Below are 25,197 nucleotides of genomic sequence, written 5' to 3' on the forward strand. Positions count from 1 at the left end.
ACTTTACACCTCTGGAGCACACCTAATGCAACTAATCAAGGGCTTTGTTAGTTGCACCAGGTGTGCATATATATATATATATATATATATATATATATATATATAGCAAAATATGTGTATAATGAAATATTTTGAGAGTGTATGGAGTGCAGTGCTTCACGGGAGTGGGTGAGGCTAGAGATCTTTTGGAGCGTTTTGCTTGCATCAACACTGATTAAAAACCTGCTCATTTTCCCTAAATGAATGGAGTTTTTTTACTTTTGGACACTAAAATGAATGGAGTTTTTACTTTTGGAACCAGACTGGATCACTCGCTGTGATCACATTAGTGAAAGGTTGTCCTGCCCTGGCACCAGTAAACACGTCATAAGAGAATATTAAAGATTACAGGGCACATGAACTTCAAAAAAAAAATGTATGTATAAATGATTTATAATATATATATACTGCAATATTCCATACAAAATAGAAAAATGTCAATTTTTTTTTTTCATTGGGTTACTGCGCCTTTAAAAACCTGTCCGACGGTGCGGGCACGCAGTGCGCATGCTTGAGAATATAGGAAGTCGGTAATGGTGACGGGTGATGTGGACTTAAATCGGTCGAGAGCATCAGCGCGTCTTTAAGAAGAACGAACAAACTCTTAAAGACGGACTCACGGATATGACGCGGGGTTTTTGAGAGGTGTCTGAGTTTCTCTGGACAGAGACAGAAAACACCCACAGTCCACAATGATGGCAGAATGCGATCCCACCGACGGCGAGCCGGAGAAAGGCGGTGGAGATTTAACACCGGAGGCGAACTTTCTCAATTCGGAGGTGCCCGCGGTCTTATTTGAAAAGACCCGGCCGGTGCCGTCACTGGGACTTTCGCTTAACCCCGGGGCAGCGGTTCGGATCTCGGACTCGACGGAAAGCGTGCTGACGGAGCTGGAAGCGGACGGGTCGGGGGAAGAGGCGCTTCTGTTACCAGGACCTGCCGGGAATCTCTCACCTCGGGCTGGGAGAGAGAAAAGGACGCGAAGGAACAGACACAGTTCATCATCTGATAATCTGGCATCTCCAGGTGAGCTATATGAGCTGGATATCACTCATAATCTGATTAAACTGGCTCAAACTATAGGTGTCTTCACACACTTCGACACCTTTTGTTTAGCTTCTCAAACAAAATACACAGTTTTGATGTATATTTGTTTCATTGTGATATTTCAGGTTTGCAAAAAGCAATTTTGTTACTACTTTTAAACAAAACAAAATCCACCCTATTTATGAAAGATAACACTACTGACCACGCCTTTATTTAAATATAGCCACTCCCCCTTTTTATTGTATAATCTGAGTTAAATTGGAGAAAGAACGCACACGGGACCAGTCTTCTCTGCATTAGTTTCCATAGCAACCGCGCGTGTTCTGTTTCTGTTAAGCGCAGTGTGTTCCAAAAAAACAGCTGTTATACTTTGGGGAACTTTGTAAGATATTAAATCAAACAGAGAGGGGAGTTTTTTTCTTTTTTTTTTTTTTTTCTTTGCCTCCTCCTAACACACGCTGTACAAGTTTTAATGTAAAAGAAATATATGAAATATTCTAAATTCACCCCCACACGTCTTGCGCTATGTGCTGCCTGTTGTTACCCCATCTGCTTTATCTCAGAACATGGTCCGTTATGCAACCTTTCCAGAGTTCAGTTTACATGCTCTTTGCACTTGGAACACACATGCACAGGTGACACCACAGCAGCTGCTGGAATATCTACACAACTCTTGATACACATGCTTAACTGTTTCTGATTGTTGTAACTTGCTGCATATATTTTCATCTTTCCAGGTGCGTCTGTACTCACAAGATTGTTACCGAGTAGATGTGGAGTGCATTGACTCAATAAAGTTTCCTTGCAAATTAATAACGGGTTCATTTGAATGCGGATAAGCTAGAGAGCAGAATCCGAGCCTTCAGTGAAAGGGAAAAAAATAATTAGGGTCTCTCAAAAGGGGTTGTATTGCCATTGCCTACTCTAAATGAAGGTGTTACTAGAAATGGATCTCTGTGATGCTATTTCTTTTTTCTTTTTCTTTTTTATAGGCATAACGAAGTGTGCAAGTGTTTAACATATAGTTGTTAAATAAAATGCCAGAGACATTATTTATTTACACGACAAAGTAATATGATTGATAACATCCAAAGATCATCACATAACACTAAAAAAAAGCTTAAAATTGCAGTGAAACAGAATCACAATGACAGATTTGTTTCTTCCATATTGTGACATACATACACTTAGCCTAGAAATCTAGACGCACCCTAGCGGCAGCAAATTTTATTTTGCAGCTGGGCGATTCCACAGTTTAGGGCCAACTGCAAGGACAACAGCCTGCAAAATTAATCTTCATGGAGAAAGCCATTGTCCTCAGGTTAACATCCTGAGAAAACCTGGGGTACAGCTGTGTGAAAGGCAGGATAAATCTGGCAATGGTAAACTAGTAAACTTTGATCAAAGTTGAGTTGATGTCAAATTTAACGTATGTAACATGGACGGAAAAACAATGTAAGTTCAAGCAGAAAGTGTACTTAATCTAATTCAGTTTAATAAAATTCTGGTTGAATCCCAGTTCATGTTTTACTTTGTTCCTAATTTGGTATAGTTATGAGTCATGCGTTGTGTATGGTTCACAAAACTGGTAATAGGACTTCCATGCAGGCAGGGTAGCCATCTAATATTATCTGTTCTATATCTTAAAGGTGCATTTTTGAGTCTGGTATGCTCATAAACTGAAAGCCAGCAAAATACTAACAAATACCACAGGTATATTTTTCAAATTTATTTGCCAAATGTAGAAGACAAAGAAACTCTTACAAGTGTGCTAAGTTATAACGTGTGTAACGTGGACGGAAAAAATTAAACAATCCTGCAAGATTGCCTCTGTAACACAAAATAATACCATTTCATGAAAACTGGCAAAGAATAGAACAAGTTCATAACACATTAAAATAACCTGTCATCATACTATCAAATTTAAAGATCATACAGATTGTGTTAACGCACTATAACGTGTTAACTTCGTCAGCCTAGGCTATATTCTTACGAACATTGGACAGAAAAAAAAAAAAAAAACAGAAAAAAAAAAAAACAGAAAAATGTCATTGACGATGTTGACTTTCATGAACAGCTTATTGATTCAAAAATACGCAGAAAACAACGTTGGAAGTTGGACAGACTGAAAATTTCCGTCTAATTTACGAACAAGATGTGCAGAATCTGTCAAAATGTATAAAACCACCATTCATGCATGCTCTTTCACGATGAACGACGCTTTCCGTCCGAAACCACTCGGAATCATCCGACTTGCACACTCTTTTATCCTTTCTCACCACAATGATCCTATTTAATGTTTACTTAACCAAAGTTTACCACGTTCGTAACATTTTAACGTTCGTAACCTTTTGGACAGAATCCACAAACTTACCCACATTCGTCGAAATCCGTGAAATCCTTTTAACTCTTCCTCCCGCGCAGAGCGACCGTGACCTAGACAATCTTATTTCTTTGATGAGAACCGTTGAGACATTAGGAGATGGAAATTCAGCGTCAGAATAAAATGTTCGAGCGTTATGATTTTTTGACAGAAAATCACGGCCCCTGTTTTATCCCGATTTATTAACAATTTATCATCTAGCAATGCATATGAGAATTTAACCCACACAAGATGGTTTTATCGTTATGCTACTGATAGAATTACATGGAAAGATTATATCTCCGCTTCCTATGCCAAGGCTTAGTGGGATAAAAGTAACTTTATTATTTCTTACATCTATCTTTAACAAAATAGTGAACTAAAAATAAAAAAATGACAACAACTGGGTATTATTCAATCTATATTGTTCATTACACCCCTTGTGGACAGAAACTGTGGAATCGCCCAGCTAGTGTCGTCTAGCAACTCTCCGATGGCTTGCGAGCTGGAAAAAACAAACTCTAGTCAGGCCAATGACATCGTGTATAGAGTTGGTGGGCAGGCTTAACATAATGGCGGCAGAGTTGCAACGGTTCCGTGTGAATTCCCTGCTACTTGAAAACAAAGATGGCTGCTAGTGTTGGCGAACAGCGGCCTTTCGAATTGGCTTTGGCTTTGACTCTGGAGGACTTGGAGTTAAGCTTTTCTTTGAGAAAAGAACAAAGAACGGCACTGAAGTCATTCTTAAAGGCAAAAGTTTAATCTATCAACTAGGGATGGGCATTCGATTAAATTTTCTTAGTCGATCGTCGGGAGAATTAACGATCGACTATCGATTAATCATTCATATTTTTATATTGAAATTCATTAGGCCTATTTCTTTAACTTTTTATAAATTAAAAATACAAATGAAAATACAAAAATACAGTTTGTTTGTCTTCTGAGATCTTTATTACAAGAAGATCAACTTGTGGCCAGTGGCGGACTGGCACCAAAAAGAGGCCCTGGCAATTTTAGCAGAGAGGCCACATTTGTCTTCTCAAGTCATCTGCAACCAACAAATAAACATAACATTACATTCTCATCAGGTCAATGATCGCGAGAAATTCCACTGACTAAAAACATTCAAAATACCTTATAAATAGAGAGATTACATACATTTAGGCTATTTGTCCTTCACAGGAAAAATAGAAATAAAAAGTCATTATTATTATTTAGTTCATAAGGCTATTATTTTTCAGAGATAGGCCGTGGTGTTTGTTTGTTTGTTTGCTTTTTTCCTTGTTTTTTTGTGGCCGCCTGCAGCTCTGCTTAATTTATTATTATTTTATTCATATTTACATTTACATTTATGCATTTGGCAGACGCTTTTATCCAAAGCCACTTACATTGCATTCAAGGTAGGCTACACATTTTTACATTTTGTCAGTTCATATGGGGAGCGCGGGGCACAACCTAACGCGGGGCTAGTTGTAACACGCTTGTTTTAAATACTTCCGCACATGCTAGGATGACGAAATTTGGTGTATTTACTAGTTGCCATATCAACACTATATATATATAAAAAAATCCAAAATTATTTATTTTTTGACATTTATTAAACCATAGCAAAAGTAAATTTCTTACTTAAGTTAATTTTTCATCTCTATTTTTTGTGTTTATTTAAAATAAGACAAATCTGATATTTTTTAAATCTCCAAGATGTTAAATAACCCAGTTGTGCAGGCGAGGGCATGTTGTAACACTGCGTTACAATGTGCCCCTATTAGAAATATGCTATTATATTCTATACTTTTATTAATTTTGAGAAAACGTGAGAAAAAGGTGAATAAAGACTGAGAGTCAATGTTCAGAAATTACTAATTATTTATTTGTTTTGAACTATGTTGTATAGCTGTGTTTTCCTGTGTTCGTAGTCAAAACTCAAAAATTAGTTTATATTTAATTATTAAAAATTGTCATTATTTTATATGAAAAAGTTTTTTAATTGTGTTTTATTTAGAAAATATTTTAGTTTGTTTTGTATATATTTTTTATTAGATCAGATAACATTTTAAGCTGTCATATGGTCATGTTACAATGTGCCCCACACATGTTACAATGTACCCTACCTATGGGGCATGTTGTCACATTTGACTTCCATTCTTTCGGGGTATATCAAGAAAAAAGTATATACTGTATTGATAAAACAAAAACACATAATTGTAGTAGACATGTGGGAAATTAATGTGGAAAAAAATAAATTCTCTGAACCATAAGTAGATACACAAACTGAGAAAGTCAAAAAGTGTTACTTTGTGCCCCGCTCTCCCCTACTTAGTCTGTTGATTTGCGACGGCCTATTGTTGCAGACACTCCGCTTTATTTATTTATTTAGCCTTTTTATATGGTTGTGATGAGCGCCGAGCGAGCCGCTGGCTGTGCTGCCGGTTGCGGGCGGCCAATCCGCCAAAAGGCGGCCGCATCTCCGCTTTATTTATTTATTTAGCCTTTTTATATGGTTGTGCGCCACAAGTTGTGATTGCGCCAATAGGCGGCCGCTTCCTCGCTTTATTTAGCCTATTTATTTGTTTGTGATGCGGCCACAACAAGTGATGAGACCAGGCGGCCGCAGTGGCATTTGCCCACATTGCCCAATGGCCAGTCCGTCACTGCTTGTGGCAGTGAAACTGGACGTTCGGTAGACTTGAAGATATGCCCTGTGCTCTAAAACAGCGGAACCTGCAGCTGCGAGCCGGCGTTCTTAAACAGAGACCCATGGCCACTTCATCCGTTTTCTGTGATCGGATAGCTATCTGATCGTGAAAAGACCAAATGTAAATGCCCTGCGAAACGCATTCGAGACGGATTTAAACCCGATCGCTCAAACCACTTCAGGAGGAGATCTGAGACGCATTCCAGATGAAACTGGACAAGAGTAAATGCATCTGGTTGTTGAAACCACATATGTAAATTTGATTTATCCCAAAAATGCTAAGAAATAAACGTGTGGGAGCGTGTTAAAGGCTATATGTCATGTTATAGCCAGATATGACGACGCTACTTCAACACGCATCACCGCAGATGAGCATCTATTCATCAAGCCAACGTGCAAACTATCGCAAATCAAAGTGAAAGTCATTCATCAACACACAGTCATCTTCATTAAAAATAAAGAACCGAAATGATCTTACCAGGGCTGTTGCCGCAATATCTTGTTGCGGTCTTTGATTTAGAAATTTCGCTGATGATCAATAAAATGCAGCTCACATTATGTGACCAGGTGTAAATGGAATCGTTTTGATAAATCAGATAGCTATCCGATCTGAGAAAACGCATGAAGTTCCCATAGAACTTCTGCACCAGTCTACTGATTTCTGTTGAGAAAGATAAGCATGTTGACATGATCTGGGATCAGATGCGACCGCAACCTGGTGACAGCTAGTCCAGCCGCCGAAAACACCCGCTCTGAGGGGACTAACGTTGCCGGGATGCACAGGTACCTCAGCGCTAAAATGAATTCCATTGCTTCAAGACTCACACTACGCAACGCAACCTGCATTAGTTTAATCGATAACAAATAAACGTGATCGACGAAATTCTTAACGATCAATTATCGATCGTCGATTAATCATGCCCATCCCTACTATCAACTAGCTCCGCTGGTGGGAAAACGCTCTGGTTGGTTGTAGCGCTATCCTTTTGCGTGCAGAGGGAATTTGAAAGACAACCGTTTATCCCACCTTTCAGATTGAGCCCTGCCAATGGTGTGTTCCCAGACCCAACATCTTGATGTGGGTCTGGCTTGTCAGGCTAACATACACTAATAAGCCAAAACAATATGGCTAGGCACAGATGAAGCAAATATCGTTGATCATCCCCTAATGACTCCTAATCTCCATCTCCTAATAATAAGGTGACATGTTAAGGTCTGGGTAGATTAGATGGAAATGCTCGGTAAGCGTCGAGACTCGACTTAAGCAAACAATCAGTTCTTGTAATCAACATGTTGGATGCAGGAGAACTGGCCAGGAATAAAGATCTGAGTGAATTTGACAAGGGCCAATGTGGCAAGCAGGATGGGGCTGAGAGGCGTGGCAACAGAGCGAGTCCGGTGGCGCGAGTGCTAATGAGCGGAGAGCTCACTGCAGTGCTCCTGGGTCTGTGAGGGGACGGAGGAGTTCGTCGTTCACAGGATATGCTGCTGTCTGCCATGATGATGAGGAGGAGCTGGCAGAGCGAGGGAATGGGCAGCTTGCTGCCCGGCGCCTGTAGCCGGAGGAGCCATCGTCATCCGCCAGGAAGCAGAGAAGTATGGAGCTGTCCACCGAGGAGCGTCCACTACCATCGCATGGCACTGCATGTGAGGGCCTCTTAGCTGGTTGAGGACCAAGCGGCAGATTATTTTTTTCTGTCTCTCCTCATCCTTCAGTCTCCTTTTCTCTCGCCTTGTCTGTCCTTACCCTCAGGTGCTGCGGCCGTGAAGGCCCCCCGGGAGGTGGGGAGAGTAGAGCACATGGTTCACCAATCTCGGTCCTGGAGGGCCGCTGTCCTGCAGAGTTTAGCTCCAACCAGCTCCAACATACCTGTTTGAAAGTTTCTAGTATGCCTAATGAGACCTTGATTAGCTGGTTCAGGTGTGTTTAATTGGGGTTGGAGCTAAACTCTGCAGGACAGCGGCCCTCCAGGACCGAGATTGGTGAACCCTCCTCAAGGGTATATGTGGCTAGCAGAGCGAGGCCGAGCGCCTTGAGGACAGAGTGGTGCGAGTGCTAATGAGCGTCACCTGCGCGCCACACCGGTCTTGAGTCTCACAGACAGTGCAAGACGAGAAAGGACCCAGGCCTGGACTATTCTGCCGTGCAAAGGCAAAAAACCGTAACTTCGTTTTTGGTCGAAAATGAGTTATTTATATTTTTGGCACATTCAAGACCTTCTTTATCATGTGGATAAGTATCTTGAATCAATTCCGTTTATTTTTCGAGAAAATAATGATTTGTCTTAACAGTAACTTCCAAAAGCCCATGAGAAACCAAGGCAGAACACCGTAACATCAGTTACCGCTCTTTGGCTTTGTTTTGGAACGCTCAAATTACGAGTTACGGTGTTCTGCCTTTGTTTAGCCGCGCGTCAATATGAAGTTACGGTGCCGGTGTTCAATCAAATAATGCTACCTACCAGATTGTAAGGTTATCTGCCTTTGTTTTAATGTCCATTAAAATTAAAATTACGGTGTATCCTGTGTACTTTGTACAGCTGCCATCAGTCGCTCTAACTTCTGATGTCCTCAGAGCGGTCAGAACATATGGTCTGCTCCATCGACAAACGTGCGATTACGATCGCGAAGGATTATGCAGAGTTGACGGAAAAACGTTACACATTGCCGTATCAGATGAATACATCCATGAATTAAAGCTCGCAAACTAGCTGGCAGAGTGCCAAAACTTCGCCTTCAGCCCCGCCCTAAACGCGGTCGAGTCAACGCTGGACTAATAGGAGGTATTTTGTCATGTCAAATGTATTAATAATGCCATCAGAATGCAACCAAAGCACAGGATAGCAATAAGTAGATGGCTATAAATAATTGTAAATCATACAAAATAAATGCCATGATCACTAGATTTTATACAGGTGTGACTGTGTACTATAATGATTTTGTTAATGGTGATCAGCAACTAAATTGATAATGTGGAAGTTACTGCCTTTTGCCTTGGTATGACCTCTCACTTTTTGCTGACAATACAAAGGCAGAGTACAGTAACTTTAAAATAGAGGTCAAAAGTCAAGTTTGAGCTCAAGATTTTTTTATGTATATAATTTCCATTACTAAAACATCTATTTGCCAAATTTCCAGTGTCCTACCTATAATTAATTAAGCGGGACAACTAAAAATCTTTAAAGTCATTTTTCTCAGTTCCACACTCTAGCGACTTAAGGTCTTTTGCCTTTGTAGGGCAGTATTTATGTTGTGTTTTATTATGTTTATATGAGACAGTCATCCGTGAGGGGCTGTCGCTTTACTTTGGCTTTGTTGTTTGTTTATTTGTATCATTAAACTTTGCGTTGATAGTTCACCGGTTCCCGCCTCCTTTCCTGAGCCTTTAAACTTCGCCAAATTGGTATCTCTGAAACGGCAAGGCTTGTGGTTTGCTCTCGGTCAGCAGTGGTGAGAATTTACTAACAGTAGTCTGAGAAGCTACAAACCACAAACTGACGACTGGGTGTTGGGCGCTCAAAGCTCATCGATGCACGAGCAATGAAGGCTATCCTGTCTGGTCCAAGTCAGCAGAAAGTTTACTGTAGCACAAGCCACACGATTTTTTTTATGATAGTAATGGGAGTATTGTGTCACAACACACAATTCATTGCACCAGTACTCGCAATGTCTAGTCTTTTTGAAATCATGCAATTTTGGCAGCATGACCAAGACATCTGCACTTGCAGTTATTTAATTCAGTGGATTTTTTTACTAGACTTTCTGACTGTCCTTTTTTGTGTAAATGAGATCTCTCAGTATGCTCAGCATGCTTACAACGGAAATGGCACAAGTACGTCTTAATTACACATTGAAGCTAAGATGAAGTCTTTAAAAATCAAGCTATTCTGATTATTGATATTTATGACATGCAGATATGTTTTCTGAGGTGTGTTTGTATGGGTGTGTCTGGTCTGTGTGTACGTACTAGAGAGGGAGAGTGTTCTTGTCTTCTAAATGTTTAATGGCCATCAGAGAGGTTCTGTCTGTGTCTAATGGACTCTCTTATTCACCCAGGGAAAGCTGCCCAGAGACGGTCAGCTGAGTGTGTGTGTATGAGTTTTACCTTTTAGAGCATATGTAGACCACTTTGTGTTTAGTGGATTCTGAAAAACGAATGTGAGTTTTGGTAAAATTCATTGTGAAATAAATAAATCTCCTTCATGGGTACATGTATCGTGGCGCGTATGTGTGCTAGGCTTTGTTCACACTGCATTTTAAAAATAGATTTTTAGGACTTGCTGTCTATGCTGTCATTTTGCAAGTGACTTAATCTGATAATCTGTTTGTAGAGTGTAGCTGCATCGGTTGCTATAGTAATAATGCATGCATCTTGCAGATACAGCAAGGCTTTTTTCAACAGCTGAGAGCATCAAACCACTTTCCGATTTGGCTTTGATCAGGTTTGTAAACTTTGGGTTTTGTGTGGTTTGTCAAAAAGCGAAATCAGCTTGAATCATATTCATCAGTTTTTGCTGCCTTTCTAAACAAAGCCTTAGTGAGCATGTTGTGTATGTAGTTCAGTGTTAGTAAGAGACATGCAGGCCCTCTCTACTTTAGTTTGGAATGGATGGTGACTGGATCTGATCATCAATAGGACGTGTGTGTGTGTGCAAGTGCATTAGAAATCCACAATGGTGTCACTAGAAAAAATAAATAAATAAAAATTCTTACGTATTATAATATCCAAGTAAACATCTAATTAAAATGGATTTTCAAAATATATATAAAAAAAATGTAGGGCAGTGATTTGTTTAATTAAATGGAAGCAGATCTAAATGTGAGTTTCAGCTGATTGTAAGAAACGGGGTTTATAAGCGGATGAAATGATTGGAGAAGTCCAGCATACATCACCAGAGAGAAGTAATTTCTTGGGAAGATAAAGTTTTTGTTTAAGAATTACAACGGCATGCATTTAAAAAAATGGAATTAAAATAGAAAGGTGATCAAGCCAATTTGAAGGAATATGTAGAAGTCTTCTTTGTGGTGCATGCATTAAGAAATACTATAGTTCTTAGCTTGTGCAGGAATTGTACTAGCTTGATTCTGTTTAGTCTTTTTTTTTTTTTGTCAAATTTTAAAAAATTGGTATGAGAACCCACATTTTAAGCTGTCAAGACCTAGTACAGCACATGAAAACATTGCATTTGCTGGTCTTTAGATGAATCGCTTTGATATTGTACCTTTCATCTAACGCCTATATATTTTTCCGCCTTTTTTGCACTCCAAAAATGCACAGTGTCCTTTTAATTTTTATCTTTTTGAAGGCTGGTTTGCACACATGGCAAAAGTGTTTGACTAAATTGCATGCTCACTAGTGATTCAGCTTTGAAGCTTTGATTTCTAGGAGTAGGTTAAATTGTTCCAGATAAAAATGGCCTTGAGCATGAATTTCACTCTGATGGAAATTATTAAAAAAATTATTCCCCAAAACGTTCTTCTGTATGGCCTTTTGAGATGAGGGGACATATTTTCATATAAATGTAGACACAAGTAAATATATTTGCTGCACTGTACATTCGACTCACTTTGTATTTGTGCATATAGGTAATAGCAGTGGAGATTTCAACCATTTCCCAGAAGACCCAGAGTTTGGAGAGATTATCCAAAGGGCGGAGCAGGCGATAGAAAATGGCGTATTTCCTGAACGCATCTCGCAAGGATCCAGTGGAAGCTACTTTGTCAAGGATCCTAAAGGGGTATGTGTATTTAAATGGGTGTTGAGATTGTCCCGTAAGAAAATCAAGTTTAAACGCCGTAACAGAAGAACATTACATTTAATCATTTAGCAGATACTTTTGTCCAAAGCGATTTACAAATAAGGTGAACAATAGAAACAGTTGAATCAACAAAAGAACAATATGCAAGTACAAAATGTAAAGACTCAGATCATTCCACCAGCAGGGAACAGTCAAGGTAAAGGTCTGTGAAAGGGATTTTGTGCCTCTTTGGGATTGGCCCCACATGGCGCTGTTCACTTGCAGAACACACGCTTCTGGAGGGCATATAAGTTTGAAGTAGTAAGTTTAGGATATAGGGGTGCAGAGCCAGTGAAATTTGATGTGCCTTGAATTTGATGCTAGGGGCTATTGGCAGCCAGTGCAAATTGATGAAGAGAGGTGTGACGTACTCTTTTTGGTTTGTAAAAGATCACTCTTGCTGCTGCATTCTGGAGCAGTTGCAGAGGTTTGACAGTGCATGCTGGAAGGCCTGCCAAGAGAGCATTACAATATATTCCTGCCTGGCTTGGACAGCGAGTTGTGTAGCATTCTCCGATAGGAAGGTATACTTCCTAATGTGGTATAAGGCAAGTCTGCAGGACAGGGTAGTTCTAGCAATGTGGTCTGTGAAGTTTAGCTGATCAAACAGCTCCAAGGTTCCTGGTTGTCCTGGAAGGAATTATGGATGATGAGCCTAGCTGAATTGAGAAGTTGTGATTAAGTGTTCAGTTGGCCGAAACCTAGGGGTGTGACGATAACCGCATCACCGCAATATCGCGTTGATGAGATGCCTACCGCGGTGTGAGGTCATCACCGCACGTTTTTTTTTTTTTTTTTTTCTGAAAGTTACAGGAGTGCATATGGTGTGTGATATGAACTATAAACACATTAATATTTTGCTTATAATTGACTGTATTCTGCGAGTCTCATGTTCAAGGGCTTCTGGAGAAAAAAAAAAACGCTTCCATGTGGACCTGTGCAAGGGAGGGAGTCGAGGGACAGTCCGTTAAACATAGCCTATGGGGGATTTATTTTTTTGTGTGTGTCTGATTATTATTAATTAACTGCTAGGTTTTGTGATGTTTACAGATAATGTTCAATTAAATTCAAACAAACACAGGAATAAAAGACAAGCATAACGTAAACAGTTGGAGTTAGATTTTAATTGCAAGTAGCGATCTCTCTTATATGGTATAGGAAATAACAGTTGACGGCGCTAGCCGAATGATTCAAAAAATAGCCACGAATCTAGTGTCTAAGCCAAATACTGTGTCGCCTTTGAGGCAGGTGACAATTAAGGGGAAGCCGGTGACTTTGGACAAGGCGCACAAAAGTATCCGTCTCGTGAGGAAATACCACTACCAATAACTAGACCACATCTTAGAAAAATTAACCGTCCTGTGGCGTTTGCAGGACTTAAGTGCAGCACACCTACCTTAGGTCGGCGACACACTGGCTGCGTGGCGTGTCCGTTTTTATTTCGGCTCCCATGTTAACAGGTTAGAGCTTGAGAGCGTGAGACGCGCTTCTCAGTTGCGGCACGAGCCGCGCGGAAAACGCGTGCATGCCAGAAATAGAACCAACGCCTATTTTTCACGCGACACGCAAGCCTGTTGGAAGCGTTTCCTGGCAAAATAATTAAAAGGGTTAAAATAACTATTCCTGGCTAATAGGAAAAGATGTTTGTATGTCATTTTGACATGAATACATATTGATGAATTACATTTTGATGTTTGAAAGTTAAGGTTTTGACATAAATGTAGATATAAATGTAATTAAAAAAATATTATCGATTTTCAAATATTGCACCTGTCAATAGCCTAGAACGAAATATTCTGTAGCCTATTTTGCCGTCAATAGCTAGCCTACTGCCGAGTGCCGACGCTGTCTTTGCTGCTATATATTTATGTTTAACATTAAGTAGCCTAGGCCTTCCACAACTCTCTCCCCATGTCGAATATATCACCAATGAGGCGTATATGTCACCTAGCAGCAGCAGCAGCGCTGTTTCTGGTGTGCAAAGTACGGTGGCCCAGTAGTGCACAACACAACGAAATGTAAAAAGCAAACATAAGTTCACAACACAACGAAATTAAGCCACAACACAACGGAAATAAGCCACAACACAACGGAAATAAGCCACAACACAACGGAAATAAGCCACAACACAACGGAAAATCCACAACACAACGGAAATAAGCCACAACACAACGGAAAATCTACAACACAACGAAATAAAGCCACAACACAACGGAAATGCTCCCGACCACTAGAGGGCTCTCGGAGCCCAGTAAAGTTAGTTTTCCAAGCCATTGTTCTATAGAGTCAGCAGTCTTAATATATCAATACCACGATTAGTTTTAACAGTGTATATCAACATAAAATATTACTTAAAAATAACCTACATGAATTATAGCTGCGTATTTGATTTATACTCGAGAATGCTTGGACGCGCTACGACAGCGCAGGGCACGTCTGGCAATTCCACCAAGTGGTTAAAACGTATAATTTATTATAATATGATTTGATAAATAAAAATAAAAACCATTTGGTGAAATAGGAAGGAATTGGCACAATTCCACCTATAATAAGTCAGTCTGGTCACTAACATGATAAAAGAAAAAAAAACTATTACAGAAATTTCCTAAAAAAAATAATTGTTAATTACTGTAAATACATGAAGGGTATTGGAAAAAAGTCATTATTAAGTCATTATAAAAGTCATATTATGTCAGTCTACTATCAAATACAATCAAGCTTTGGATTTTGAACATGTCTGTTTTTGAATGTTAAAAGTAATTTTAATTAAAACAAATGATACGTTTTAACAACTTGGATGAATTGGCAGACGTTCCCTGAGGGATCATGCGCTGTGGTAGCGCGTCAAAGCATTCTAGAGTATAAATATGAAGCTATAATACACGTAGGTGATTTTGAATTAATAAATGTCGATAAACAATGGTTAGCTACATACTGTTAAAACTAATCGTGGTGTTGATATATTTTTATAGACTGCTGACTCTCTAATGAACAATGGCTTGGAAAACTAACTTTACTGGGCTCCGAGAGCCCTCTAGTGGTCGGGAGCATTTCCGTTGTGTTGTGGCTTTATTTCGTTGTGTTGTGGATTTTCCGTTGTGTTGTGGCTTATTTCCGTTGTGTTGTGGCTTTATTTCGTTGTGTTGTGGATTTTCCGTTGTGTTGTGGCTTGTTTCCGTTGTGCTGTGGCTTTATTTCGTTGTGTTGTGGATTTTCCGTTGTGTTGTGGCTTGTTTCCGTTGTGTTGTGAACTTATGTTTGCTTTTTACATTTCGTTGTGTTGTGCACTACTGGGCCACCGTAGCAAAGACATAGAAAAAGACACGCAACAGAAACGCCACACTCACACCACACAGCCAGTGTCTCGCCGGCCTTAAGACTACCTAATTAATAGTTAATTATTAATATTTACAATTAAATGTTAATTTGTTTATTTTTTTAATAAAGAATACTGCTTTATGATTATTCATTTCCATTGTCATTTACAAGCTACATGCGGTCTTGATCGCGTCTGCAGTGAGTGATGCGGCCGCGGGTGAGGTTTTTTTTTTTTTTGGGGGGGGGGTGTCGGTGTCGGTGTCGGTTAACCGCCAAACCGCGATATTGGTTGCTTCTTCACCGCGGTAAGAAAAAATCCCATACCGTCACAGCCCTACCGAAACCATAAGCAATTCTGTCTTGGCAAGGTTAAGTTGAAGGTGATGGTCCTCCATCCAGCAAAAATATCTGTTAGGCAGGCTGAGATGCGAGCAGCAACCGTCGGACCATCTGGCTGAAATGAGAGGTAGAGTTGTGTGTCATCAGCATAGCAGAGAAGTGAATAGCCATGTCTCTGGATGACAGATCCTAGTGATGTCAAGCAAATGAAGAAAATAAGTAGTCCAAGCGCTGAGCCCTGAGGCACCCCAGAAGCTAGATGTTGCGACTTTGACACCTCACCCCCTCCAAGGACCTATCTGAGAGTTAAGACTTGAACCACTGGAGTGCTGTTCTGAGATGCCAATTGTCATGAGGGTTTATAGGAAGATCTGGTGGTTAACTATGTCAAAAGCAGCAAAAAGATCCAGCAAAATGAGGACTGGTGATTTAGAAGCTGCTCTTGCCAGTCTCAGAGCTTCAATAACTGAGAAGGGCAGTCTCAGAGTGGCTGCTTTTGAAACCAGACTGGTTGCTGTCTAGAAGGTTTTGTGTGAGAAGAACAATAACATTGACAAAGTTCCCATCAGCAGTGGAAAAACAATGTAGATGATGAATTACAAGAAGTGTTTCTTAGGGTGCTTTCACACTAGTTCTTTTAGTGTGCACCTGGGTTCTATTGATGTCAGATTTCGGTTCATTTGTATGTGAACGCTGATTTCCGAAACTCGTGTGCGCACCTGTGAACCGTACCAGAGTTCGCATAAAAAGGTTGGTCTGCGGTATGGTTCATGTGAACTCTAGGATGGTTTGCTGCTGATATAAAGGCAGTTTTACTCAATTTATGATATTTAAAAAAAAAAAAAAAAAAAAAACCCACAAAAATGTGTGTTCTCACTACTTTCCTGTCAAGCATGACTGACGCAATGCAAGCAGAGATAATATCTCATTTCTGCTCGCCTTAATCACAAATGGACTACTGCTTTCTTTAGAAAATTCGCAGTAACCTACATTTGAGGCAGATAGACTCAAGTGCCGTTATGTGCTGAAGCTTTGAAAGCAAAACCAAATGTTCAAAAACCAAAATATAATAGTGAGTTGATCAACGCTATGCATTTTGCCGCCACCTCCTGCATCATCTCACCATGCAATGAGTAAACAGCTGCTGCTTTTGATGCAAACGCACTGCGGTTCAGATCCAAATAATATATTGTGAACACAATCCAGCAGGGGGAGGGGGAGCAATCGAACCAAGCGTGAAAGCACCCTAAGAGCACTAAGCTTTTTTTTTTTTCTTCTGTCTTATCTTCTTTAGAAAATCATTGGTGTATTTAAACCAAAATCAGAGGAGCCTTATGGTCACTTAAACCCTAAATGGACCAAATATTTCCATAAAGTCTGCTGCCCGTGCTGTTTTGGCCGTGGCTGCCTCATTCCTAACCAGGGCTACCTCTCTGAGGCAGCTGCCTCACTCGTGGACCAAAAACTGGGTTTGGGGATTGTACCCAAAACTAAGGTGAGGAGGATGGGCATTATAGAAGCATTTTAATATACCTTAATATAAAGCTTTGATTTTGGAATTAAGAGCCAAACATTTTTTTTCTTTTCTTTTAAGGTTGTAAATTTGTCAAGTGAGACTTTTCACTATAGTGCAATTGACCGTGCCAAATCCCGTGGTAAGAAATATGCCCTGGAGAAAGTCCCCAAAGTTGGACGGCGGTTTCACAGAGTCGGCCTTCCTCCAAAGGTAACACCATCCCCATTTTCTAAAAGGGATAGTTCTTAAAAATAAAATTGTCCAAACTTATTTTCTTGTGGGGAACACAAAAGGAAATATTTTATTAATTTGTACACTGATCTTTTCTGTGTAACAAAAGCATAACTTTACACTTTAATCTAGGTTTTTTGAAGCCATACAATTGCTTAGTGTCAATATTTGCTGAAAATGTTTCGCTGTAGCTCTAAAATCTCATTCGCACTTTGTGCCCAAGTTTGTGACCAAACTTTTTAGATATTAAACCTGCCTTGACACATGATGTTTGAATGCATGGAAGAAAATTGAGAGCAGCAGAGGGCAAGATTTTCAGCAGTATTGATTTGTTCTCTTTTGTGTAGGTGGGCTCATTTCAGCTGTTTGTGGAGGGCTATCATGAAGCAGACTACTGGCTGAGGAAGTTTGAAGCAGAACCTCTTCCAGAGAACATGAGGAAGCAGCTTCAGTCTCAGTTTGAGAGGCTGGTGGTGTTGGATTATGTGATCAGAAACACAGGTACCCAATGCTGATGTTTGAGTTATGAAATATAATGCCCATGTTCTTGAACCTATCAAAATCTTTACCATGGTAACCATAGTCACAACTGTCAAAAAAAGAGAAAGTATATTTTTATACTTTTTGGAGGGTAATTTATGATTTTATTACTATGGTATTTTGGTTGCGGGTAAACTGGTTGCCATGGTTTTTTTCTTTTTCTTTTCACAGCTAGGCTTTACATTATCTTTCTTTATTTCCTGTTTTTCTACCTCCCACACCTTATTTTTTTAGCACAACATGTTATTCCCATATAAAAGAAATGCTAATTGTTTACTGTGCCTTTGAAAAGGAAATCTGACATCTCTTATGTGGCTTCTTCAGACAGAGGGAACGATAACTGGTTGATCAAGTATGAGAAGCCAGGCGATGGAGAGCTGACAGAGAAGGTGAGCTGGGGGATATTTATAGAGCTCTTCTGCTGGGCAGCTTAAAGAAAATGCCATGACTGAGAACCATGTGTACTATGTGCTGTAATGGAAGCAGGCAAATGCAGGGGTGTCCTATTTTTTTTATATGCCAAATGAGCATATGTATAGTATACTAAAATATATTTAATTAAACCTATTGAGGTGTAATATGTTATATCAAAATACTGGGACGTAAAATGTGACGATATGTATCGGTAATGTGAACAATATGACTCGGCTTACTGTATTTATAAGGTATAGTTCACCCAAAAAGTCTGTCATGCACTCACCCTCATGTCACTTTAAAACCTATAAGGTTTTCATTCATCTTCCAAACACAAATGAAGACATTTCTGTCCCTCTATTTAAAGTCCATTCCTCTAAAACTTAAAACTTCCCAAAAAAAAGGTCACAAAGGCATCATAAAAATAATCAGTCAAACGGCTAATCCTAGTCTTTATCGCTTTATATGATGAATAGATTTACATCACACATACTGTAGGAAACACGGACTGTCAAATGTTCTTGCGAGAACGACATGTGAATACATTGTCGGAACATTTAAATCTCTATCACATTTTTAGTTTTAGTATGATGATTCAGAGTATTTTAGGTGGTTTATTCTTATGTAAGTGCATTAATAGAGGCAGAGACAGGAGATGGAAAGCACTGTTGTGCAGCTTGTGTAAGAGGTCCAACAAATGTCTGCACTGAAAGTGCGAGTGTAATGTGTGAGAGAAAAAAAGAGCAGAGTTTTAGTGATATTACTTCATTAAATGTTGAATATAATGTATAATACTGCAATGGGGGAATATTTGTGTATTGATAATGCCAAATATCTGATTTTACTAGTAAAAAAGGGCCTACGTTATTTTAAATATGTAGTTCGTGACAGAGTGAAAGCATATGTCTCTAACATATTCATGATTCTGAAGCTGAAAATGTAGAATTATGTTTATTCTGGTGTCACCATTGCCCTGTGCACTGCCTGTTTAAGTCCACCCCATAATACCAAATTTAGCATTTCAATCAACAGTACTTTAACTTTTTACTATATATCTTAGAAGGAACAGGAAAAAAACTCTTTATTTTTGCTTTAAGTATCACGATAGTATCATATTACGATTGTGATGAGTGTATTGTTACACCCCTAATGTATACATGGTATCTCTTAGTAAACAGTTCCTTTCATATTCACAGTAAAGCTCTGTAAACATCACACCACGTCAAACAAGACTTATTCAGTATTGCGAAAGCAACTGTGCCTTTTATTTCTATTTGATTAAGTTGCTGCAAAGGTTAAATTAATGTAATGATTTTTTCTCAGTCCAACACTAATGCTGAGTTTCTCTTCCATGTCTCTTTTCAGGAATCTGAATGGACTGACCCAAAAGACTCGGCCATAAAGATTGCAGCTATAGATAATGGTTTGGCCTTCCCTTTCAAACACCCTGATGAGTGGAGAGCATGTAAGGATTTTTTATTTTTACATTTCATTCTAATATGCTGACTTGATGCTCGGGAAACATTTCGAAAACAGTCGTGCTGCTTATTTTTTTTGTGTGTGTGTGTGTGTGTAAACTGATGCATTTAAGGATTCTTTGATTAATAGTAAGTTCAAAATAGCAGTGTTTATTTGAAATGGAAATCATTTGTAACATAATTAGGGCTGTCAAACGATTAATCGCGATTAATCGCATCCAAAATAAAAGTTTGTGTTTACATAATTTATGTCTGTGTACGGAGTGTAATTATTTTCTATATATAAATACACACACATGCATATATATATATTTATATTTATATTTATATTTATATTTATATTTATATTTATATTTAAGAAAATGTGTTATTAATATATAAAATATTATAAATTATATATAATATAAATATATATATACTGTATATACATGCAAATATTTCTTAAATATATACATGCATGTGTGTGTATTTATATATAGAAAATAATTATACACCGTACACACGCATGTATTAGCCTATGTAAAAAACTTTTATTTTGGATGCGATTAATCGCAATTAATCGTTTGACAGCCCTAAACATAATATATGTCTTTACTGTCACTTTCAATCAATTTAAATGCGTCCTTTCTCTATAAAAGTATTAATTTCTTAGAGGTTTTTAAACAACACTAAAGAAGTTCCCATATATGCTCAGTTTATTTTTGTCTACCAAGCTCATTTCAAATATCTAAGCATAATACAACATAAATACAGTTTAGTATGTCTAGATTTTACTGAATGAATAATTGGTCTTTGTTTTGGTGCATGTAGATCCGTTCCACTGGGCTTGGTTGCCTCAGGCCAAAGTGCCCTTCACCCAGGAGACCAGAGACCTTGTGCTCTCACGCATTTCTGACATGAACTTTGTACAGGACCTCTGTGAGGACCTTTATGAGATGTTCAAAGTAGGTAATCTAATGTACCTGTATTCTTACCATTCAAGGCAGTGAATTTGTTATAAAAGTGTTGCTTTGGCTGTAGTTTATTTAGAGACTCAACTTCTAGGACAGGGCTTTAGCAGACTGTCAGTCCGGTTTCTGTTAGCAAGTTGAAGCTTAGCATGCTGTCAGCACACTAAAACCCTATTTTAAGTGGCTCTGCTAAAAATACTCCTGCTAAAATTCACAAAACCAAGAAAAAGTCTAGATAAATCATTTACTGATCCCTCTAAGCACCCTGACCTCATAAATCTGTTTTCTATGATGTCGGTATAATCTTACTCAATCTTACTCTATGCAAGAATCTTAGTATGGATTAATGTTCTCTTAAATTAAATGAGTTTTCACATGAACCACTCTGTGTTTTCAGACGGATAAAGGGTTTGACAAAACCATGTTTGAGAAACAGATGTCCGTTATGAGAGGACAGGTAAGTTTTATGCTTTGGAATTATTGTTTTACAATGCTTTCTCTGCTATTCCAGACACAGAGTTCTGTTCTCACATGTTTCATTCTCACTAAATACTGGAGCTCTTCACAATGAAAAATTCACAGCTAACGTATAATTCGGGAAGCTATTTTCACCCTATCACTGCTGAGATGTAGACCTGAATTTAGACCTCATATTTTGCAATGCCAAGTAAAAGATTGTCTCTAACATTATTAGTTATTTTCTGCATATGTTCAGACTTTGTCTAGTGTTCTCTATGCTATTATACATTTAAAAGATTGGGGTCAGTAAGAACTTTTTTTTTTTTTTAAGTCTTTTATGCTCACCAAGGTTGCATTTATTTGATTTAAAAAAAAAAAAAGTCATATTGTGAAATATTATTACAATCTAAAATTAACATTTCTATGTGTATATATTTTAAAATGTAATTCATTCCTGTTATGGCAAAGCTGAATTTTCTGCAGACATTACTCCAGTCTTCAGTGTCACATGATCCTTCAGAAAGAAACGCAAGGTTTTTTTTTTTTTTTTTATCAACACTTGACTGTGGGTTTTCATTCAAAAAAGCTGAGCAAAAAGCTGAGAAAATTATATTTTTGACAAAGACTACATCTGGATTAAATTCACAAAGATTATCAAAACCTAGATGGAGTAGATCGAGTCCATCAACATTCCCGAATCTTCAGTCCAATAGCTTGCCCTGGGTCGACATTTCATTCATAACATTAGGCAGTTTATGCTGTTTAATGTTGATCGTGTATTTTTACATATGCATATGATATGGCTTGTTTGTGCATCATCTTTGCGTGTGTTTTGATCAGGAGATTCAATACTCTTTCAGAAGATGCTTAATAGCGCCTCCTACCGAATAACAGTGAAAACAAACACGAAAAGCCGGAAAATTCCGTCAATGGCAGGGAACCGTTGTCTCATAAATGATGGAAAGTTACATCAAAAAGAGTTAACAATGCAGGGTTGGGATCACTTTTGATCAATTTAAAGGAACACTCCGACTTTTTGGGACTTTAGCTTATTCACAGTATCCCCCAGAGTTAGATAAGTCCATACATACCTTTTTCATTTCTGTGCGTTCTGTAAGTGTTATTTGACGCACCCACTGCTAGCCTAGCTTAGCATAAAGACTGGATGTAAATGGATAAGGTAGCATACTAATCCCAATAAGTGACAAAATAATGCAAACATTTTCCTATTTACATGTTGTGATCTGTATAGTCACAGCGTGTACAAATAACAAGGCTATATGAGACAGAGACCATTTTTAATCGTATAAATACTGGGAACTATATTCTCACTAGGCGTAGGAGCACAGCTACTTGGGCGGAGTGATTAGCGCAGCACACAGTATTTATACGATTAAAAATGGTCTCTGTCTCATATAGCCTTGTTATTTGAACACGCTGTCACTATACAGATCACAACATGTAAATAGGAAAATGTTTGCATTATTTTGTCACTTATTGGGATTAGTATGCTATCTTATCCATTTACATCCAGTCTTTATGCTAAGCTAGGCTAGCGGTGGGTGCGTCAAATAACACTTACAGAACGCACAGAAATGAAAAAGGTATGTATGGACTTATCTAACTCTGGGGGATACTGTGAATAAGCTAAAGTCCCAAAAAGTCGGAGTGTTCCTTTAATGCATCCTTGATGAAAAAAATTAAGTTAATTTATTGATTTCAAAATGTTTGAACAGAAGTGTATGTAGTATTAGGCAAACTGATTGATTGATTGATTGATTGATTGATGAGTTGATTAGGAAGTGTTATTGTGTTGTAAGCGCTGCATAAAACCCCCTGCTCTATGTAAAATTGTACTTGCCTGTTCTTCTCAAATAGATCTTAAACCTGACTCAGGCTTTGAAAGATGTGAAGAGCCCCATCCAGTTGGTGCAGATGCCCCGTGTGGTGGTGGAGAGGAGCCGTGGAGGAGGCCAGGGTCGTGTGGTCCAATTGGGCAATGCTTTTACCCAGACGTTTCACTGCAAGAGACCCTTTTTCACCTCCTGGTAAAGGGTCCTCACAGAGAGGATGAAGAGTGTGTCCTATCTTTGATGGTTAGGGCATATTCAGACACTGGATGGAGAACTTTCTGATAAGGACTTGATGGATGAATGTAGCAAAGGGAGAGACTTAAAAGACTGCACGGAGGATCTGAGGCCTTTTGTTTTCCTGAGCCTTTTCCCAGAATTCTCCTCTACAGCTCACTATGGCTGTCAAGTTGGAATGTCAAAAGGGAATCGTTCTTTGAAAATGTTGAAGTAATGTCGTGACAGCCTTTCTCAACTGCCAATTATTTTATAAGTATAAATATAGATATTATAAATGAAGAATGATGCTTAAAAATAATTTAAACTTTGAAAAAAAAATGCTTGAATGTAACCTGCAAGTTTACATTTTACACGTCTCCTGAGCACATTTCAACACCAAGGAACTCTGGTGACCATGGTATTTAATATGATGAATGTATTTGCTGATTATGTAACAGGATGCTGGTGACGGCATATACATTGTTAAAGGTGGGTGCTTTGAATCCCCTGGTAAAAGTATAATTCCAAAAGGTTGTTTTCTCTCTTTCACACAATCCTGTGTATGCATCTTGGACTTTGTATTCCAGCTGAACGGTTGCTAGAGCAGAGCTGTATATTAAAAATGAAGTGAATAAAAAATAAAGCTTTGGGATTGGTTAAAAAAATGACTGAGTGTTTATTTTATTTTTTTACGTTTTTGATTTGTTTGATGTAGTTGATCATCCCTTTAAAGGGTTAGTTCACCCAAAAATGAAAATTATGTCATTAATGACTCACCCTCATGTCGTTCCAAGCCCGTAAGACCTCCGTTCATCTTCGGAACACAATTTAAGATATTTTAGATTTTGTTCGAGAGCTTTCTGTTCCTCCATTGAAAGTCAATGGACGGCATACTGTCCATGTCCAGAAAGACATCAAAGTAGTCCACGTGACATCAGTGGCTCAATCTTAAGTTTATCAAGCGACGAGAATACTTTTTGTGCGCAAAAAGTAAACAAAAATAACGACTTTATGCCACTATTCATTTCCTTCTCTCTAGGCCTCGAGTGAGTTCGCGTAGTGTTTCAGCGTAGCGCGTCTGTGTTGTACGTCACACGTAGGCTCACTATTGGCCGACGCTGGTCATGTGTGATGCGTGTGACGTACAACACAGACGCGCTACGCTGAAACATTACACGAACTCACTCGAGGCACAGAGAGAAGGAAATGAATAGTGGAATAAAGTCGTTATTTTTGTTTACTTTTTGCGCACAAAGTATTCTCGTCGCTTCATAAACTTAAGATTGAGCCACTGATGTCACATGGACTACTTTGATGATGTCTGTATTGCCTTTCTGGACGTGAACAGTATGCCGTCCATTGACTTTCAATGGAGGAACAGAAAGCTCTCGGACTAAATCTAAAATATCTTAAACTGTGTTCCGAAGATGAACGGAGGTCTTACGGGCTTGGAATGACATGAGGGTGAGTCATTAATTACATAATTTTCATTTTTGGGTGAACTAACCCTTTAAGCCAGGGTTGGGGCTTTTTTTTTTTTTTTTTTTGAATGTATAAAAAAAATATTTGTTCCAAATCAGCAAGTTTTTAACTACCTGTGATGAAAACTGTTTGAGGGGGAAAAAAAAGTTAAAGATTTAAAAAATAATGTTTTTTCCCTCAATTCTCTAGTATTCACTCAAAAATGGTCAGAACACTATTTGACCCACGGCTGAGTAGATCTCAACCTTTTTGACTTCATGCCCTCCCCCACCCCAACCCCTGTTACATTTTATATCCAATAAAATAATTTCAGATCTTGGCATAAATAGAAAGAGACTGCCATTTTTAACATAAAGTGACATGGCATCTGACGCACAGAAGCCGATGGCACATGTCGCTGTGATTGGCACAATCAGTGGTGTAACGGACATAAGACAGAAAGAGCTGTGCATGTAAACCT

General features: G+C 38.7%; 1 protein-coding gene across 2 annotated transcripts; it reads left to right on the plus strand.

Moving 5' to 3' along the window:
* Positions 1-539: 539 nt before the first annotated feature.
* Positions 540-23,913, plus strand: pi4k2b (phosphatidylinositol 4-kinase type 2 beta). Of its 2 annotated transcripts, XM_081362523.1 has the most exons (10): positions 540-1,065; positions 11,730-11,881; positions 16,893-17,093; positions 17,193-17,324; positions 17,693-17,846; positions 18,210-18,274; positions 19,665-19,764; positions 20,588-20,721; positions 21,125-21,184; positions 23,065-23,913. In XM_081362523.1, the coding sequence occupies exons 1-10, from the start codon at positions 732-734 to the stop codon at positions 23,236-23,238; spliced, it is 1,506 nt and encodes a 501-aa protein (XP_081218649.1). In that variant the 5' UTR covers positions 540-731; the 3' UTR covers positions 23,239-23,913. The 2 variants fall into 2 exon arrangements, with proteins under 2 accessions (XP_081218649.1, XP_081218650.1); XM_081362524.1 differs by lacking the exons at positions 16,893-17,093; positions 17,193-17,324 and having other exon boundaries at positions 562-1,065.
* The last annotated feature ends 1,284 nt before the right edge of the window (positions 23,914-25,197 follow it).

The sequence above is a fragment of the Scardinius erythrophthalmus genome, assembly GCF_964197995.2.
Source record: "Scardinius erythrophthalmus genome assembly, chromosome: 3".
In the NCBI taxonomy this organism is placed as follows: domain Eukaryota; kingdom Metazoa; phylum Chordata; class Actinopteri; order Cypriniformes; family Leuciscidae; genus Scardinius; species Scardinius erythrophthalmus.

Coding starts and splice junctions, on each gene's coding strand:
- pi4k2b (XM_081362523.1), top strand. CDS start 732: ATGATGGCAGAATGCGATCCCACCGACGGCGAGCCGGAGAAAGGCGGT. Junction 11,882..16,892: donor TTGTCAAGGATCCTAAAGGG/GTATGTGTATTT, acceptor TATCTTCTTTAG/AAAATCATTGGTGTATTTAA. Junction 21,185..23,064: donor TGTCCGTTATGAGAGGACAG/GTAAGTTTTATG, acceptor CTTCTCAAATAG/ATCTTAAACCTGACTCAGGC.